This window comes from Passer domesticus, chromosome 10 (genome assembly GCF_036417665.1).
Source record: "Passer domesticus isolate bPasDom1 chromosome 10, bPasDom1.hap1, whole genome shotgun sequence".
Taxonomy (NCBI): domain Eukaryota; kingdom Metazoa; phylum Chordata; class Aves; order Passeriformes; family Passeridae; genus Passer; species Passer domesticus.
Window position 1 is genome coordinate 12919944 of NC_087483.1, and position 19446 is coordinate 12939389.

At 39.2% G+C, this 19446-nt stretch overlaps 1 protein-coding gene across 8 annotated transcripts in view; it reads left to right on the forward strand.

Annotated features, from left to right (window-relative positions):
- The window catches only part of PMS1 (PMS1 homolog 1, mismatch repair system component), a 75898-nt gene that overhangs the window by 6398 nt on the left and 50054 nt on the right, over positions 1 to 19446 (forward strand). For all 8 annotated transcript variants that reach the window (XM_064433825.1, XM_064433826.1, XM_064433823.1 and 5 more), the window contains exons 4-8: positions 1897 to 1999; positions 3107 to 3270; positions 13896 to 14012; positions 17666 to 17788; positions 18908 to 19051. In XM_064433825.1, the coding sequence (XP_064289895.1) occupies positions 1897 to 1999; positions 3107 to 3270; positions 13896 to 14012; positions 17666 to 17788; positions 18908 to 19051 (651 nt within the window). The remainder of the gene's footprint in view (positions 1 to 1896; positions 2000 to 3106; positions 3271 to 13895; positions 14013 to 17665; positions 17789 to 18907; positions 19052 to 19446) is intronic.

Sequence of the window (19446 nt, forward strand, 5' to 3'; positions counted from 1 at the left end):
TTTTGTTGCCTGTCCGTGTTGATGGAGGTTTTATTCTGTGCAAAGAGTTTAAATGTTCCAGTGACTGGGCAGGGATATGTTTGTGTATGCTGCTTTTCTCCCTAGCCCCAGAAGCCATGTCATACAAATTTCTTGCTTGTGTCAGTCCTGCCTTTCTGTCACACAGGTCACAGCAGTGCTCTGTTTATTTTGCTCAGTCATAACAGGTAACAGACAGATTGTGTTGTATTCTCTTTCCTTTTGTGTCAGGGAGTATGATGTCAAAAAGGATGGCTGGCTTTGCTACTTGAATTAGGGTAGACCAAGAAAGGAACAGCAGGTGGTGGCCAGGAGAGGTTATTTCAGGGAACTGATGGCCCACATAGCCACCATTCCAGTAATGATTTCTGCTTTATTATCTAGGTGATCAGCAGTCATGAGATCTTGCTGGGCTCCTTATTGCTCTTTGACATGTATGTGACTGCAATTGCACAAACTTTGTCCCTGTGAGTAAACAGGAACCTGCTACCTGACCTGTCTGAGTCTGAGCCATATGTTTGTATTAAGAGGATTGGCAGTGTACTGACATTTGCTACTTAACTTGTTGGCTAAAAGTAAATACATTTGTTCAAAACAATGTGAAAAGTGTTCAGGCTGCTAAAGGCACAGCATCTGTCAGATCTCTTGTGCTCTCCCTTTCGGAATTCGTGCTGCACCAAGGTCAAGTTTTAGGTGCAAGCCTGCCGAGGATTAGATCATGCAGGGAGGTACCAATGCCTGTCTGGTTGGAGCCATCAGCTGTTGAGGTCAGGAGAGATGATGGTACAGCTTCACTCCTTGGTACCTTGGGCTGCATTCACCTTGCACTAAGCAGGAGTGGGTTGTGCATTTGCATGGAGATTTCCAAAGATGCTTTCAAAAGTGTTGGTGTTTTGATAGATGATGACAGACCTCAATCATTGGTTCCTTCTAATGAGCTCTCAGAGCAGAATGCCATCTGTTCAGAGCTTCTAATCAGCTCTATGGTACATTTCATAAGAGATGGGAGGTGGCCTGAGTGTATAAAGTGCTTTAATAAGTATTACTCCTTGTATCAGTAATTATGTTAATTAACACTCCTGGCATTAATTGTGTACTGCCTACCCAAACTGCCCCCTGAAATTTCAGTTTGAAGGTACTTTGCTATTGGCCCTTAAGTAGGTCTGCAATACTGTAATTCCCAGTTAATCAATTATTGTTTTTTTCTCCAGAGGCATGACTGAATGCTGAATGATTCATGTGAGACACTAAAATAAACCAAAATATCCTGAAACTCTGTATGTGTGTTAAACTTTGTCTTCCAGGTGATTAAAGGGCAGTGGTTCTGTTATTCACAATGTTGGTAACTGAACTCTGATTTATGACTGCTCTTGCTGAAGCAATCTGTGAATTTCCTTAATAGCTTACAAAACTTGCTGTGACTGATTGCCAGATATGTTTAGGTGTGGAAAGAAAAGATATTGTTTGTTTGAGAGTAGTCTTTAAGTTTGTATCTCAAATGAATTTTAAGTTGTCGTAGTCTGTCTCACAGAGGTTAAAAATGCAGAACTGTCAATTGATAAAGTTTATTTAATCTGTGCTAGAATAGAAAATAGAGCAGTGTGTGTTGTAGGTAGCAGGAATTGCTGTGCTTTGTGAATCAGCATGATAGAAATGCTTTTAGTTAAATGGCAGGAAACATGCAGAATAATGCTGAATGTTTCTGTGCCTGTAAAAAACACCTGTTCAAGAAGAATTTTATAAACTAATTTAATGCAATTATGGTGACTAAAGTAACAGAGTGGTGTGGTGAGTGTGGTAGCAAAGCTTATCGAAGCTGATTCTGAACTTTGTCTATCCCTGATTAAGGTAGTTTTTTTTTTACATCACTCTCTTCAGGTTTTGGTCACAACAAAGACAGCTGCAGATGATTTCAGCATTCAGTATGCTTTGGATAGCAATGGACGTGTAACCTCTAAAAAGCCTTCCCATCTTGGGCAAGGTAGGCTATCACTGTTCTGGTGTTGCAAGGTGACAGGTGTATTTTGTGTTTCTCTGAGGCTCTATCTGATGTTGAAATACCTGTTGGGTACTTAAAGGCTGAGTATGAAATCTTTGCAGCTGTAAACGTTTCTTGCCTTGTGTCTGTCAGCTGGGAATGTGTTGTCATAGTGTAAGAAATGATACGTCTTGGAAGTTGTTCTAGATTGTAATTATAAACTAGTTTCTCCTTCTCTGACTCACTTCTTCAAGCTGGCAGTGGAAATAAAACCTGTAAAAATTAAATGCTCCAAGTCTGTATAAGTATATGAGAGATTTCTTCAGGACCAAAGTAAGTATGTAGCAAAATCCTTGCTTAAAGGAGGAAGAGTTGCCCTGCTGCCATACATAGGAATTGCTGGAAGCAGCTTGGCTGTAGGACCAGGCAAAATCACAGTTCTTTCTAACCTGCAGGAAGGGTGTGTACCTAGTTTTTACTAAGGATTCTTTTTAAGATTTAGCCTGTATGTTTTCTACAGCCAGAAGGAACCTGCAGGTTGCAATGCCTTGTCTTTCATTGGAATTGTTGAGTTCTCTGACATATCTAATGCTTTGCAGTATCCTTAAGGGCTAGGAATTTGTGTGGTTGTGTTGGTAGATGAATATTCCTCCTCCTACTGTGTACTGTACCTTGAGCAGAGGTATCTGGCTTTAGGTACTACCCTAAAGCAAGTGCTGGTGAAGGCCCTTAATGAAGCACAGTGTTCCTTTGCCTCCAGATATGTGTGATTAGATTCTAGTCTGTTAATGAATTATTTTGCTAATGAAGGCTAACTTATGCATTGAGACAGTCTTCAGCTTTATTTAGTGCCGGTTGTTGCTATTGTTAGTGTGTAGGGAAGAAAGCTTAATGCTGCATTCATAACTAAATAAAGGAGAAGGATCAAAAGTCTTGAGATGCCTTTTTGGGGGAAATAACTGTTGATTTGGTATGTTTCTTCTCATGTTAATAATCTGATTTAGTGCAGCAGCATACAAACGTGTATGTTTATGTAAAAATTTCCTCAATATCCAGTAGTGATTTGCTTTCAGTATAATTTCTACTTTATTTTTTATCACCTTCTTGCAGGTACTACAGTAACAGTCCTAAATTTGTTTAAGAATCTTCCTGTAAGAAAGCAGTTTTACTCAACAAGTAGAAAATGTAAGGATGAACTGAAAAAAGTCCAAGATCTACTGACAGCATATGGTATCATAAAACCAGACCTGAGGATAACATTAACACATAATAAGGTAATAATGTTTTTTCTGTCAGCTATCTTAAGGATCAGTTTCTGATTAATCCATGTAGTCATGTAATACTTATACAAAATCTTTGATTCCTAAATTTTTTCTTTCATCATAGCTTTGTTTTGGACTTCCACTTACTTTCTCCTTTCATAGGTATATATTTATAATGGCTACAGATTTTGATGTTAAACTCCTAAAACTCAGACTCAAATATTTTTGGTCTCTTGCAAGAGATGCCTGGCTAGATATGTGAAGTATAAAAATTATTTTACATGCTAGTGGTTAGTATAGATGGTGGTGATGTTTTGCAAACAAAGTAAGACCTTATGAGACCACAGGGCCTGATAAAGTGTTAACCAAAGCCACCTGAAAAAAAACTTGCAAAACTTACTATTTTAGACAGTCTACCTAGATAGAAGCTATAGTTCATGCAGGCAGCTTGCTGTATTCTGAGTCATAAGAGCTCAGTACATAACCATGATTTTATTTTAAAAGGCTGGAAAGTTCAAAACAATTTGTGTCATTGGTGTAAGAACAGTAACATGTTACAACAAGAACATTTAGTTGAGCTACTTGCTCTTGATTAAACTTGGGAGGATGAATGCAGAGGTTACTTGGAGATTGCTTTGACTTCACTGCATGCTGAATGGTAATTCTACATCACAGCTACAGAAATGACATGTTGAGCAGTTCATCTTAACCTGACCCAAATTTAACATAACAGATTTCATTGGCTGTACCCTGGCTTTTTACACCTCTGAGGGAGGGGCTGTGCTAATGAACTGCCAAGTTGCCACAAAGTAGAGAGTGACATCTCGTGGCCAGATCCCTCAGTAATTCTGTTTCTGTTCTAAAATAATGCTGTTTGTTGATATTTGTCATGCTCATTGAGACTTGATCAGTTACCCCATCAATCAAACATTCACACTTCAGTTCCTTTGCAGTGGGAGTAGGAAAAGGCACTGTGTGCTTTTCTGAAATGACAACAGATTTCCCTTCCTATTCTGGACTTGTTTAACATGCTTTGATTGTACTTATGTATGTATTTTTAAGTATCACTGTGTAGATACTGTAAAAATCTAAAGCTGGCTACAGAATTAGTATTTCAAGGCTGAGAAAGAGTAGCTACCTGTAGTCTTACTTCATCGAGGACACTGAGAATTTGAAACCAGACATCTTGGGGGGTGTCTGCCTTCCAAGACTGTATTGAGCTCCTTGACATGTCTACCAGTGGCTCACAATACTGATGGTGGCCAATAAAAGTAATTTTGTCGTCTTGGTGGTTTGTTTTTGCTCTCTTCAACAAGTCACATACCCTATTTTCTTTATAGTATTTTGATTTCATCCCTTTGATCAGATTGTTGAGTATCTTGGGGTGGTTTTTTCTCTGCTTATTATAATACAGTGGCAGTAAGGTCCAAGAAGGTGATTACCTGTAGTTTTCCCAAAACTTCCTGCAAAAAGGGTGTGGAAGGTGGCATGATAGTTGCCATTGCACTTTGGGGGGTTTTTTGAACCTCACTTACTAGCTTCAGAGGTACATTCTTCAATACCTAATTTTAGGGATTATATGAATGGGTAAAAAAGTTTCATTCATTGTAATGATAAAAATGATGCTGGTTTTTTGTGTTTTTCATTTTGCACTGTCAGCCTTTTGTTTGTTTAATTTATTTTTTAAAAAGAGGAAAAGAAGTGAGAAAGTGCTCAAACGTTTCATCACAAGAGGTCGCTCAGTAGCCGTTGCTGAGACAGGAAAATTTAAGGCCTAAGTAGACAGAAAGTATAGTCTTTCTTTGTGCATGTGGAAATGCTTTAAAATAGTCCAAAAGTTAAAAACTGACCTGAACTTTATAAAATTTCTATTCGGATTCCTGTCTTTCTACTGCCATTTGGCATTCTGTGCAAAATAAAAAGTCATCTGTTGTATCACACCTTTTAAAATATTTGAAATTCTGCTTTTCCAGTGTGTAGCAACTTACAGTAGATAAATGGTGAATTTGTTTTACCTTATCACAGAACGTGAATATTCTTTATTTCTTTTGCTTTTATATGCTAAATATTGTTGTCATTGCAATAGCTAATTTGGATCAGGAAAGTGTTTTTTTCCATACAGGCACTACAGAATATTTGTGCTATAGTAATACTCTGCTGAATAGTGTTCTTGGTGATTTTATTTGTGTGTTATATTTGTGGTTTTATTTGTGTTTGTTATATTTTTGTTAGAAATGTTCTAGGAGAAAGAATCAATTTCTTAGAATAGGTTTGTTGATTTTTGTTTTTTGTTTTTGTTTGTTTGTTTGTTTTTATGTGGCTCACAGATAGTGTGTTCATTTAAAAGACAAATTGTATATGCAGTTATTCAGAGGACTTCTTAGAATTCAAATTCTTGAGGCTGAACCAGTATTTTGTGTTGCAATGGAAGATGATACACGTTGAGGTTACAATCAGGTTCCTGGGCTTAAAAGGGCAAGAAGATAGCAGAGATGAGCTATTACAGAAGGAGACAAGGAAAGATGGATTGAAAAACTAGAAAAGATAGTAAGTGAATAAAGTGTGAATAAAAATGTATTTCAAGGAAGTTTTCTAAATAAATTACAAAACCAATACTTTTTTTTTTTTAAAAGCCACACAAGAAAACAAAACTAAAAACAACCTTCCCCCAGAAAAACCAAATCCCCCCAGTTTTTAAAGTCCTGTATTTTATATGAAGTTGAAGGAGAATGGTAGGTTTGATGGGGTTTGAGCAGCTGGTCTTGAGAAACGTGCCCATGGCTGGGGAGTTGGAACCACATGATCTGCAAGGTCCCTTTCAACCCAAACCATTCTGTGATTCTGTGAAAGCATAGCCCTGGCTTTACTGGGGGAGAATGTAGTAGGGCTGAAGCTGCCAGAAAGTATCTGAGGTTAGATATCTGAAAATGGTTGCCTGATGAATTCCAGCAGAAAGTTATTTTGGCAAAGGGCTCTTGCTGAGCTGTTGAAGTATAGATGGTTTTAGGATGTATGCTGCATTGCATGTTGAATTTCCACCATGTCTGAGTTTTTTCAAAAGGTGTGTGTCATGCTTTTGAATGAAATTTCCAGAAATTTTTTCTTCTTCCTACATTTCATGTCTGTGTTAGTTTGGAAAATACTGATTGCTGTTAAGTGTGGTTCTTCACAGAGCATAAATCAGATGATTGTCTGATTTCTCTTCCAGCCTTTAGTTGATTTTTAATGGGTAAGAAAATAGATATTCTCTATTCCTCCTCAGATTTGTTTATTGTGGACTCTCCATCAATGGCTTTCCGAGATAGGAAGCACTCAATTGCTCTTTCTGCTCAGAATGTTTTGTTTGCATTAGCAATAAATAATGAATCACTTTGCAGATCAACCCTTGAGGTACTATTGCTATTTTGACAACTTGGATTAGCTAGTGCTCCTTCTTTTTATGAAGGTTTATCCTGCCAAGACATTCTTTGAATACTGATAATGTTGATCCTCTTGCCAGTATGGTTATGTTAGAAAGAGGTATTTTTCTTCTTTCATCACCATGTTCCTTGAAAGCATATTGAATAATGAGACAGCCAAATGGAAATAATTTACATGAGTATTCAGCAAGTTTATTTAAAGTTAATGTTATCTGAAGGCGTGTTAAGAACATTTCAAAGTCAGCTACTGCTTAAACTGCCTCAAACCCTTCAGCCCCAAATGCTGTGTTCTAGCAACCTGTGAGCTCTGGCTGTGTTTTACCCAAGGTGGTAAAACACAGCTTTTACTAGTTCCAGCTCTTCTCTAGAACTGCAGTTTTCACACTCTTCTCTGTTTAATACCAGTAGCCCTCAGTTCAGTCTCTATAAACCACTGATGTTGAAGAAACAGAAGGTTATTTCATCAGTGTTTTGTAAGACTCTTGATATGGAATGCTTTAATTCTGTTTCAGTTGCCTTTATTCCACAAATGCCAATATGAGCAAGGACACCCAGTAACTATACCTATTTTAACAATATTAGATATAGTAGAGCCAAAAAAATTTCAGCAACAGATGGTTCAGATGGTGCCTATCAGCAGGTCATACTGTGCACAAGTGATCCCGTGTCTTGTGCAAAGTACGGATGGGCCATAAGTAGGCTCAGTAAATTTTCCAGTTCCTGTTGAGGAAAACTTGGCATAAGTGAATCTTTTTTCCAGTGTTTTTTCACACATAACATTTGAAGCTTGGTCACACGCAGTTCTGCCTAAAACTGTTTCTTGTTTGTTTCTTAAGAGAGTCATGAGTCAGAACTTTTGGATGCAAAGTCCATTTAAAAAGTCTTGTAATAACTGTGGGTAGTAGTCTTCCCCAAAACCTCTTGCATTGATGGTGTTGACTTAAAGGATGCCATCTTTATATTTTCTTTGCAGTAAGTCTCCTCTGTTTTCCAAAGTTGCATGATCTTAGCCAGCAGTTTGTATGAAATAATCCAAATCCATGTTTTTTTCCTGTGTCCCTGTCTTTGTAATAAGTGTGGATTTTTTGAGATCGAGTTTGTTAGGGTAAATTTACAATTTTTAATAATGTCAATATACTTTGCATTCATTCATTGTGCTTCCAGACTCTGCTGTAGCTGCATGTTGAAAAGAAATCTGAATTGAGCAGAAATAGCAGCAAATAAACTCTATCTTGAGTTGGAAAGGCTACTCTGTTTAATGTAATGATGATGAATGAAATCCCTCCCTAATCTCTGTGTCTTAAAATATATAAAGAGGAATTATGATTAAGAATCTGCAGTGCTCTGCAGCCAACATGCTTCCATTTTAACCTGGAATACAGCTCAGTCTTTGCTTCTATTCGTTGTTCAGTGGCTTTGCTGAGAAAGCCAAACAGAGAGTTAATTATGGTGTTTTTTTGTGCTGAGGACACCTGTCCACTAGGAAATGCGCTGAGACCCTCAACTCAATTTACATCAGCCAGAGAACAGCTGCCAGATGGTAACTACTTTTGGTCACTACCAACCTGGTTGAATTTGAACTGGTGACCCTGAGGTGAAATGCTTTATATCCTATTACTAATTCCTTGAGGTTTCCAGTTTCTCATCCATCACTTTTTACAAATGACAGCACAGTATATGTCAAAAATCTCAAAACAATTACTGTTTCACATATGCAGTGTGTGTTGCAGAATCTGAGATGTGCCTTTGCAAGGCTTTTGCACTCACACTGTCAGCTTAGAAAGGTAAATGGAAAAAAGGATGTTTCTAAAGCTGCATGGGAATTTTCCCTCTTCTTTAGCAATGTACTTTGTCACTGTTATGTATGTTATTTTTGTTAACTGCTGTTTTACAAAAGGCTTTTAAACCTCCCTTTGTTTAAATAGCATTCACTGTGATGTACATTTTCTGAATCACAGTTTTGGATTGGAAAGTGGGTTTTGACAGTAGTTTGATTGTTTAGGAGGCTTTATTTATTTATTCTTTCCTCCTGCTAGGGAAGTGGAATTAATAGAATCTTAGAATATCTTGAGTTGTAAGGGACCCACAGTGATCATTGAGTCCAACTGCTGGCCCTGCATAGGATGCCCCAAGAATCCCACCATGTGCCTGAGAGTGTTGTGTAGATACTTCTGGAACTCTGTCATGCTTGGTGCTGTGACCACTGCCATGGAGAGTCTGTTTCAGAGCCCAACCACCCTCTGGGGGAAAGAACCTTTTCATAGAACCTGAGAATCATTAAGGTTGGAAAAGACCTCCAAGAGGATTAGGTCCAACCTTCGACCAAATGCCACCATGCTCACTAAACCACATCGAGAAGTGCCACATCTGCTCAGTGTTTGAACATGCCAGGGACGGTGACTCTGCCACTTTCCAGGGGAGCCTGTTCCAATACCTAATCACTTGCAGAGAAGAATTCTTCCTGACACCTAACCTGGAGCTCCCTGGTGCACCTTGAGGTCATTTCCCCTTGTCCTGTTGCTGCTTGCATGGGAGAAGAGCCTGACCCCTACCTGGCTATGACGTCCTGTGAGGTAGTGAGCAATAAGATCACCTCTGAGCCTCCTTTTCTCCAGGCTAAACACCCCAGCTCCCTTAGGCTCTCCTCATCACACATTGTGTTCTAGCTTCTCTGGACACACTCCAGCATCTTCATGTCTTTTTTGTAGTGAGGGGCCCAAGACTGCACACAGGACATGGGGTGCTGAGTACAGAAAGACAATCATTGCCCTGGTCCTGCTGGCTACACTATTCCTGGCAGAGGGCAGCATGCCATTGGTCTTCTTGGCCACACACTGGTTCATGTTCAGCTGCAGTCAACCAGCACCCCCAGGTCCTTTTCCAGTGGACACCTTAATAGCCACTCTTCCCCCAGCCTGTAGTGCTGCAGGGGTTTATTGTGATCCAAGTTGAATACCTGGCAATTCATCTTAGGCCACCATTGGCCTGGGCCCATCAATTCAGCCTGTACAGATACCTCTGTAGACCCTTCCTGCCCTGCAGCAGATCAACACTCCCACCCAACTTGATGTTGCCTGCAAACTGGCTGAGGGTACAGTCAGTCCCCATCTCCACATAATTGCAAAAGATGTTAAACAGGCCTGGCCTGCATACTGAGCTCTGGAGAGCACCAGTAGTGACCAGCTGCCAACTGCATTTCATTCCATTCACCACCACTCTCTGGGCTTGGCCATCCAGACAGAGCCATCCAAAAGGATAAAAATTTCTGTTTTCAAGGGCAGTTTATGTAAGGGTTCTCTTTTGGTAAGGTAACTTACCACTGGTTTCAAAACAGGACACCAGTTAAGGCGTGGAGCTGAAAAACAGCAGTGCTTTTCAAGGCTGGCATTCTAAACAATGTGGTGAGGACTTCACATTGATCAGTTTTGATCCTAGCAGATGGGTTTTCTTCCACTGCAGAGAATGTGCCAGCCCTTGGAGCTGGGTGTCTGTGCATCATTAAGATGAAGAGATTATAGACATAGTATTGGAGGATGTGGTTTTGTTTCCCTTGGGCTCAATTCAGTCTTGGGATATTGCTGCCTCGTTGTGTTCTTGTTTGTGTACTCTTAACAGATGGACAGCAATGCTTCCAATTGACACCTAATAAGCTTTTAAGTCAAGAAACTAAGGAACATGTTGGCCCAAAGAGTTATCTGCAGTGAGATCTCAGATGCCAGGGTGATAAGATTTTTGAAGCATGTAGCACAAAACTAGAGACTATGAAATGCAGTTTTCTTTTAAAGAGCTAACTCAAGTTACATTACCAGCCCACAGCTCATGTACAACTGCTTGCTCAACTAGACTTTTACACCCCCAAACCTTATTACAGGGTGAATAACGTGACTGTCATGAAATAAATAAAGAAAATAGGTGAGGTTTGGGTACTAAAAGTCTACTTCAAGTGCACTGCCATTATGTAGTAATAAGTTAAATGGAATGAGTCGGTTTGACTTGTAGCATCATAATTGTACTGAAGTAGCCACAATTGGAAACAGCATCTGGTCCCAGCTCTCATTAAGATTTTCCTTTTATCTGGGATTGCAAATCACTGTAGTTACTGGTAGAAATTCTAAAATACAAAGGATAGTTAGGGATGCAGAGCAACTGCTTTTTTTTCCTCTGTTCTTCCTTGGGGTCTTTGAAGAAACAAATACTGAGCAGCTCTTAATTCTCTCTAGTCCTGTATAGCAGGGACCCCAGTGGGAAGAGGTTGCACACTCTTTCTCCACACTTTACATATTTTTCAAGGAATCCTCCTGCACTACATGTGTTCATCCTGAAATAACAGCTGCCTAGTCTGTGTGTGCATGGAGTCATACAGTCATTTAGGTTGGAGTGTACATTGTCACCCTCCACAAAAGTATGCCTGTGTCCTAGGGCTGCATGGGGTGGAGGAATAGGTACACACAGACACACACATCATTATCTTCTGCATATGTGCAATAGATTTTATATGCATTAGGACATTTTGTAAGATCTGGATCGTGCAGTCCCCTTCAATGAAGCAGAGGGGTGGAATATATTTGGCTAGCTCTTGCAGAATCTAAGATGGGCCATCTGTAATAATATATCTTTGAGTAGGCTGTTTCTGCAGCGTCATCATACTGACTAGAGTCAGATTCTTCCTTGGCTCATCCTAGACACCCGCTTTATATGACCTAGAAAAAAAATATGGGGGGTGTGTGAGAGGGGTGTATTTTTAGCTAAACTAAAGGGTATAAGCAAGGTTAAAAAAATAGGGTAATACAGGAGCCTCATAGCAACACTTTCCAAAATAAATGAAGTGGAACAGGCATTGTTTCTCTGATTTTTTTAGTGCCTGTTGATACATCTGGGGAATATAGAAAAATAATTTTTTGTAAATTACCAGCTCTTCCCATGTTTTTGCTTCATAATGTGCAGTCAGGGCTAGAAATACACACTCTATTATGTCTTTATATAATATAGAATTTAGGAGTTGTGTGGCCTCTTTAGTTTGTGGCTTTAATTTAACCTACAGTGGTAACCATTTCCTAAAATTCTGTCTTTAGTACTGAGTATCTGTGAATATATAACTATTTAAAAAACTAATCTGAACCTATTACAGTATCTACTTTTAGCAAGTTCATATTTAATGAATTCTCATTTTCCACAGCTTTGTTAAAACCACCTTACTCAAATGATCTTTTTAAAGTTCTGAGTGTCAACCATTCTAGCAGGTCAAGCTGTGTAATAACCTTGCATTAATCAGCAGCTAAGATTTATATCTGTACCTGCAGCATCACACTAGGATACCCGAAAATAAACAGCATGATGTTTATATTAGTCATGTAACAAGTGTCTTTCTCAGTTTGGTCACATGCATTTAATTTAAAATACATCCAGTAAAGAAAAAAATCACTTGGCACTTTCTGTTTCCATTTTAAGTAATCAATTTTAAAATAGAAGCAGTACAGGATATGTTTTATAAGAGGAGCTATAAAGAAGAGGACAGATTCTTTCATCACTCCAGAATGTCTTTGAGGAGGCTTAGAGCAGGTGTAGAGGAGAGAGCCTGAGGCAGCCCTGGGCTGTCCTTCACCTTTGCCTGCTCTGGAGCACGGGGGGACTCCCTGCCAGAGCTGTGGACACCCAGCCCGTGGCTCTCCTTACTCTTTTCTCCTTCTCCCCTTTTTCTGTTTGCTGCCCCCTCAATGTAAATTGTGTGTTATGTTTGAGGGGTTCACCTCACTGTAGAATAACCAGCCTGTGATCCAGCATGTGCAAAGGGCTGTCAGGCTGCTCTCTATGAGAGGAATTACATTCGGGCAGGACTAAAAAGCCCCACTTCACAAATGCTGCAGAACGTAGTGGAACTGGAAAAGTAAAGATTTGGGAAATAGTTTAGGGTCAACAGTCTCAAAGCTTTACAATTCCACCTGTCCTGTAGGAAAGGAATATCGTGTTCCAGGAGAACTGTGTTCTTCTGTGGAATTCACCCCTGAAGGCCAGCAAATATTCCACTGGACAGGTGGAATTTTAAGGCTACGTATAGCATTTCTTGAGATGGGTGCTTGTGTATTTTTTGCTCTCTCACCATCCTTTCACTTAACAGCATGTACTTGAATACTGTGAGCTCATTTTGAATTTATTGGACACCTAGTACCTACTGAAAGTATAAATTTCAACAGCACTGTAACATCCAATTTAAAATGCAACATGCTGCATTATATTTCCTTTTGTATGTAAAGGAAAACATTGAACACACTCAGGCAACTAACAGTGGCAAAAATGAAGTGGACCTGGGTGTAGCAGTCTCAGTTGCCTAGAAGCAGAAAATCAACCAAGGATAACATTTTTGTTGTTGATACACAGCAAAGAAAGTCAGCAGATTCAGAATTAAATTTATGACTATTTGGCATAGGACTTCTCATTAGTGATAGACAAAATTTCACCTCCCAAAAGTAAGTAATACCTTCTGTATGCATAAGTGCACTTGGCAAGTAACTTCTGTTGCAAGTTGCAGTTCATATTGCCTTACTGTATTTATTGAGTCTTGGTAATTATATTTCAAGACATGTAGCTAATACAGCAGATGGTACTTCATCTTTCTAACTTGTAAAAGTTTTCATTGGACAAATAACTCTTTTCCTATAGATCCTTAGAAGCTGCTTTTCTTTCTAAATGGCAGGCTTATCATAGACCTAGAGTATCCAGGTGAGAGCTATGGATGGACAGCTAATAGCCTGATTTCTACTGAAACAAGCTCTTTGGTATAAGTAACTTAAGCATTGCAGTGCCCACCTTCAAATATTGACCAGCCTGTGAAAGACCTGTCATAAACCCTCACTTGAACTGCTCAGGAAAAACACAAATCCCACTGCTGCATATCTAAGAGGAGAAGTAATATTTGTATTGACTTGGTTTTAACAGTTGCCCTCAGGTACAGAAGTCCAGAATAGCCAAAAAACCTGCATGAATACAAGCTTTGCTTAGTTTTCCAATTGCTGTGTGTCTAAATAAGTAATACAGTATGAGAAGACGTGTCAAAAGGTACCATATCGAGTCTGTTAACGCTGAAAGTTGTGATTTTCAGAGGGTCAAGGTACAGAATGTTACATATACAGTGTGTGTGCAGTTGCATATGCATGTTCATAGACATGACATGAGTTCAACAAATATAATGTCAAAAATTTGACTCTGTGCCATTTGTTTCAGGCAGTTATTTGGCAGAAGACCAGGGTATCAGATCACAAAATGGCCTGTATGTCAGTTCTGGGAACAGCCGTTATGAGCAGTATGGTACCTTTTCAACACTGCTGCGAATATCCTGAGGTGAGTTTTAACTTCCTTCTCCCAAATTCACTTCAGGTCTGTCAATGAAGAGAGCTAAAGAAATACTCAAAAAGAAGGAGACTTTGAAAAAGAAGGTGTCTCTCCAGATTGACATCTGATTAATGCACTTGATTCTATTACTGTCCTCTCCGTAAAATTAATTGGTTTGGTGATTGAAAATCCACTCCAAGAATCACCTCGTCAGGACTCATGTGGCACTGATCAAATGGCAGTAAAAACAGTTGTGATGACAAATGCAGAATTGCTGATTGCTCAGAGCTGTCTCAGTTGGGATTCCTGGCCCACAGGCAGGTTGTGCTCTCATTAATATCCAAGCATTTAGATGGTTCTCATCTTCATGGCCTCTTAGCCTTGTACTCTGTAGAGTATTCCCTCAATTTCAGTGGGGGCACCTGAGCAGTGAAAGAAACACATACTTAGAAGGGTAAGTTATGCAAAACTTCCACCAAACATGTATTTCAACTAAACACTTTCTGGTTTTCAAAAAATTCTGTGTACTTGGCTTCTTTTTCCCCTTCTGATAATGACGGAATTCCCCATGATACCCTCTTTTGTCTAATGTTTTCAAAAAATTTTTACTCTGCTTCTATTATTGTTGGAGAAATTTTTTATTAAAGGGGAATCTTGCTACTTTGGAACCTTCTAAGCTGCATTTTCCTGTATCACATAGCAATAAACCTTGACAGGATGACATGAATCACTGTAAAGTCACAATGGCTCTTAGACACAAGTTACCAGTGCTGCATTCAGCATGGTGCTTAATGTTATTCAGACTTAAAGGTTTCACTGTTTATATGTGCAGCTTAATAGCATTATTCAGATTTAAATCTTGAGTTTGCCAGAGTGCTTTTATACAGGCAGTAGAATGAGGGGGAACAAAGCAAAGTCACTTCTTGTACTTTAACAAGATTTAGTTGTTTATGTCTGAACTGAGCATCCAGAGCTATTCTTACCTGAACGTAGCTTGGATGTGCCCCCAGGACAAGTGCAGGGGGCTCCAAAGGGAAGATAAGGGGGTATTTAGAAGTGACTAGCTTGGAGGAGGCACTTAAGTTCTCACATTACTTCTCTGCTATATCGTGAGGCATCCATATTCCTTGAATAGAAGTTGGGGAACATTCCATCTCTCTCTCTGTCTCTAAATAGTGTGTAAAATACCATGTGCATCATTTATAGGTGTATAATGTTGACGTTCAGAAACTGGACATTTCTAAACTAGGCAGCCAAACATTATGGAGTGACAGAGTGAAGTTGCCTATGTAATCATTTTTTCCTCCCTTGTGTGCAGGTATTGGAACAGGTATTTAAGGGCAAGGCATACACTGTTTTTTTCCTTCCCATTCAGTCTGTCTCTTGTTTGCTACACAGACCAGAGGGCAGCTCTTTAATTCTTTTAACTCCTATTTCATTGTGTAGGTTCATGCTCCTTTGCTGCAAAGTCTACTCTGAAGACAAAACTAATCTTGCTGTTCCTTACTGCAGAGTTTAAAACTTCAACAAGTGATCCAGGGATTTTAAATACTTGCCTTCTTGAAAATATCTCCATTATGGGCACTGAATGAAACAGGAACACATTTCAAATTAGCTTTGAAGCATGCCAACTCAGGAGCTATGTGTAAAATAAAAATAAAACCAAGAAAATAAAGAACCAAAACAACTTTTTAAACTCTTCAGATTCCCAGTCTTGTAAATGGATATAGATTCATTTGGGCTGAAAACTTTCACAAAGAAAATTTCCCTAGTGTCTTCTTTTCCTATGAATGTTAAGTTTAGCAACTATATGTGCCACTGGGAAAAAAGTAAGTATAAAGAAAGGCATTCTTCTGTCCACCTGTCACAGATATATTTTAATGCATGTAGAAGTTGTGGTTTTTATTAAGGTATTAATTTTGAAAACAGTTGATCTAGTATGAAATCAAAGTTTCATTAATATTTTCCAGTCTCTGTAATTATGTCTTTATACTTCATATACTTTCATACATGAAAATACTACTAAGACTAGTTTTGTAAATTGTAGATAACTTTTAATGAGTATACTGATATTCTACATGGCTGTAAATAGTAACAGCAGTCAGCCATTTCTAAATCTGGCAACTTGTTAAATGAGTTATTTAGAGACTTTCAGTTTTGCTTTAATGTTTTCTGTATATAAAAATATTGTTGGAAGTGAAAGACTGTACAGATATTTGTGAATTGGAAAAAGAACTTGAAGTGCAGAGGAGGAACATTGAGGGAGGATGTGCAAAATCTCAAAGTGCTGCATGTTGTTTTCTGATAATCATCCAACAGATACTTGACACCTCTTTAATTTGACCAGTGGTGTTTGGTTCTTTGCGACGTTGCTGACCAGAACACGCCAGCTTTAGCACAGAATGCTTGGTACAAGGTCAAGAGGGAATAAGGGAGCACATGAGCAGATAGCTGCATGACGTCGATGAATGGGAAGGATAGGCCAAGTCCCATGGATCTTAAATTCCATTTCAAATGCATGATAATTTGGATTTTAGCAAATACAAGGGGTTCTGCCAAAAGCGGAGCTTATGAGGACTCAGTTCTGTGTTCAGTGATCCACCCTGCTACCAGAACATTTTCCAGACTTTCTCATATCTCCAAAATCCTCATGCTACCCCAGTGTTCTTTCACCTGTTAGTTTGGGCAGGTGGAGAAGGTCAGTGGGTGGGGCAGGATGTGGGCTGCCCAGGATGTCAGTTCTTGCATGCTGCTGTTCCTGGCTTTTGAAAAGTTACAATTGCCTTTTCTTCAGTAACGTCATTATCTTGAGGCTGTTCTCTCCAAACAGCTGTCAGTTATCACAGGAATTGTGGAAATACATCTTTGGGATTTCTGCTTCTTTATCTGATTCATTTGACATCCATCCAACAGTTTCAAAGTTGCTTAGTGAGGGAGAGGGGAAGAGATGGGACAAGCAGCACGAGTCATCAGCCTTATTTTGACCTGAAAAACCTGTTAAAGAATCTCAACAGAAAAATCTTAAAACTTGGAGTTCATGTTAGGTACACAAATCATGTGCTGTTTCCAAGGCTCCCTGGCAGTGCTGTGCTCACAGGTTCTGCTGCAGCCTGTGAATCGTGGGTGCTCAGCACTCTTGAGAGTCAGATGATTTGGATACAGGTGGCGTAGGTAAATTTAGGTGCCCTGAATAAATGCCCTGTGACAGGCTATTTAAGGTGCTCTGTACACAGAGAAAGAGGGATTGTGTGTTTTGGGCTTTCCCTGTAGGGGTGGTTCACTGCTCCCTGGCCAGGTTGGGCAGCTCTCTGTGCCTTTGGCTTGGACAGGGCTTAGGTTGGCAACCCCACAGTCAGCAAGCCAAGAGCTGCTGGCCTGGCTCTCCACAGCCTCAGCTCCAGGCAGCATCCTGCTGCAACTGGCAGTCCATATGGGAAATATGTCAATAAACTGATCAAGAGAAATAGATACAAACCCATCTTTCTCAGCCTATTTTTTTTGTCTAACTGCCTTTATCTTCGTATATTGTAGCTGTTGAGAAGCAGTGCATGCATTTGAATGACTTGGATTCCTGTACAATTTTGTTTTACTATCTCACCTTTATAAAAAACATTTTGGGTTCCTTAAAGGACTTTTGCACTGTATTTGTTTTATCATTGCAGATAAATCTTTCTGGATTTCTCCCAAAAGCTGAGTCAGACACTTCTTTGACAAGCCTTTCAAGTTCAGAAAGGAGTTTCATTTTTATAAATAATCGTCCAGTTCTTCAGAAGGAAATACTGAAGGTAACATCCTCTAGCTTTTAATTCAAGGAATAAAAATATGATTTCTTTGAGGACAGAGCAAATCTACAGCTTTTTTCCCCCCATGCAATAGTTTAGAGTATTACAGGTGAAAATACTAACATTTACAACAGAAAGCCCTGACACTGCTGGTCCCTCAGTTTTATTCCATTTGCTGCAGTCAGACCACAGAGCTGGAGGTTGTGTTTTTGGCTGTTTAACAAAATTAATTTCAGGTGTTCTATGCAAGACACCAGAATAGTTGATTCTTTGTATTAGCCTGTAGAAATCACCTGTGCAATTTCCCATAAGGTAAATTTATCTAGTTTGTTGTAAGAGAATTCTTCTGTAAAATGGTTTTGATTTTGACCACTTCCAGCTGTGGGCTTATCAAGCAAACACCCATGCTTTCCCTTTAAATTTGTGTGTGCATTGGGTAGAAATGAAAGTGATAGTGCAGCAGCATTGGCTACAGCTAGGCATCATGTAGGCAGAATTTGATACTCTTGGGTTTCTCTCACTACTGAACCTTGCAGCACTTCACTTGGAGCAGCCTTGCTGTCCTAATCCTTGTCATCGCCAGGGAAGAAAATCCTGCTCATGCCAAAGTGTTCCTGCAGGTTTTAAAGTGGACACAACGATAGTTTTCAATTGGCAGGCAAAGCTTTGTATATGTAAACCCTGAACTTATGTTGGTATGTTAAATGCTGAATAAGGGTAATCCATCTCCATGTATTTATTATTTGATGTGCCCGGCTCTTCTGGGAGTTCAAAGCTTAGTTTGAATCCCATGACAGTGATGGTTCCTTAACAAGAGCAGGGAAGCCTGGATTCAAGGTGGGATTCAGCACACAAAGTAAAAATACAGTGCCCTGTATGAAAAATAGGCTATATATCACATTTACCTCCGTGCTGTGAGGGCATGGAAACCTCCAGGAACTGGCCTTTTCGTGATTATTCTGGCATACATGAATACGAGGACCTTTTAAGCATTTCTTTAACTTGAAAAACTGACAAAACCAGCAAACCAGTTATGCTTTTATAATGTCAGATTTTGTTTCTGTGCATTTTTTGTCTATTTTATTGCCTTTACTGACATCTCTTTATTACATCAATCTCTAGTTAATTCGACAATACTACAGTCAGGTGACACAAAAGGACTGTACTCGTTTATATCCTATTTTCTTTTTGAGTATTACTGTACCTGCCTCTGCTGTGGATGTGAATGTAACACCTGATAAAACTCAAGTTTTGCTCCATTATAAGGTAATTAAGGTTTGTTCTGTTTCTTAGTTGTCAGTCCTTATATAAGCATGACAAGGGCCTTGGGACTACCAGAATGTTCAAACATAAACACTGTCAGGGAGGTTTTGGGGTTTTTTTAGTTGCATGACAGCTTGCCTTTGTCAGAGCACTGTTTTGATCAAAAAGTACTGAACAGGCTAACTAGAGGATTCTTCAAAATTAGTTTCCCAGTTCATTTAAAAGGTTTTGATGCTGTCAGATATATGTGTGTACCACTTTGGTTTCAGATGGCTTTACTGTGAGAGCAGCTAAGTGGAATTATGCTATGTGGCCCTGTATAAATTTCATGCTTAACTTCATATTTAAACCAAGTAATCATTATTTAAACACCACCATTAAGGTGAGAGTGGGCAGGA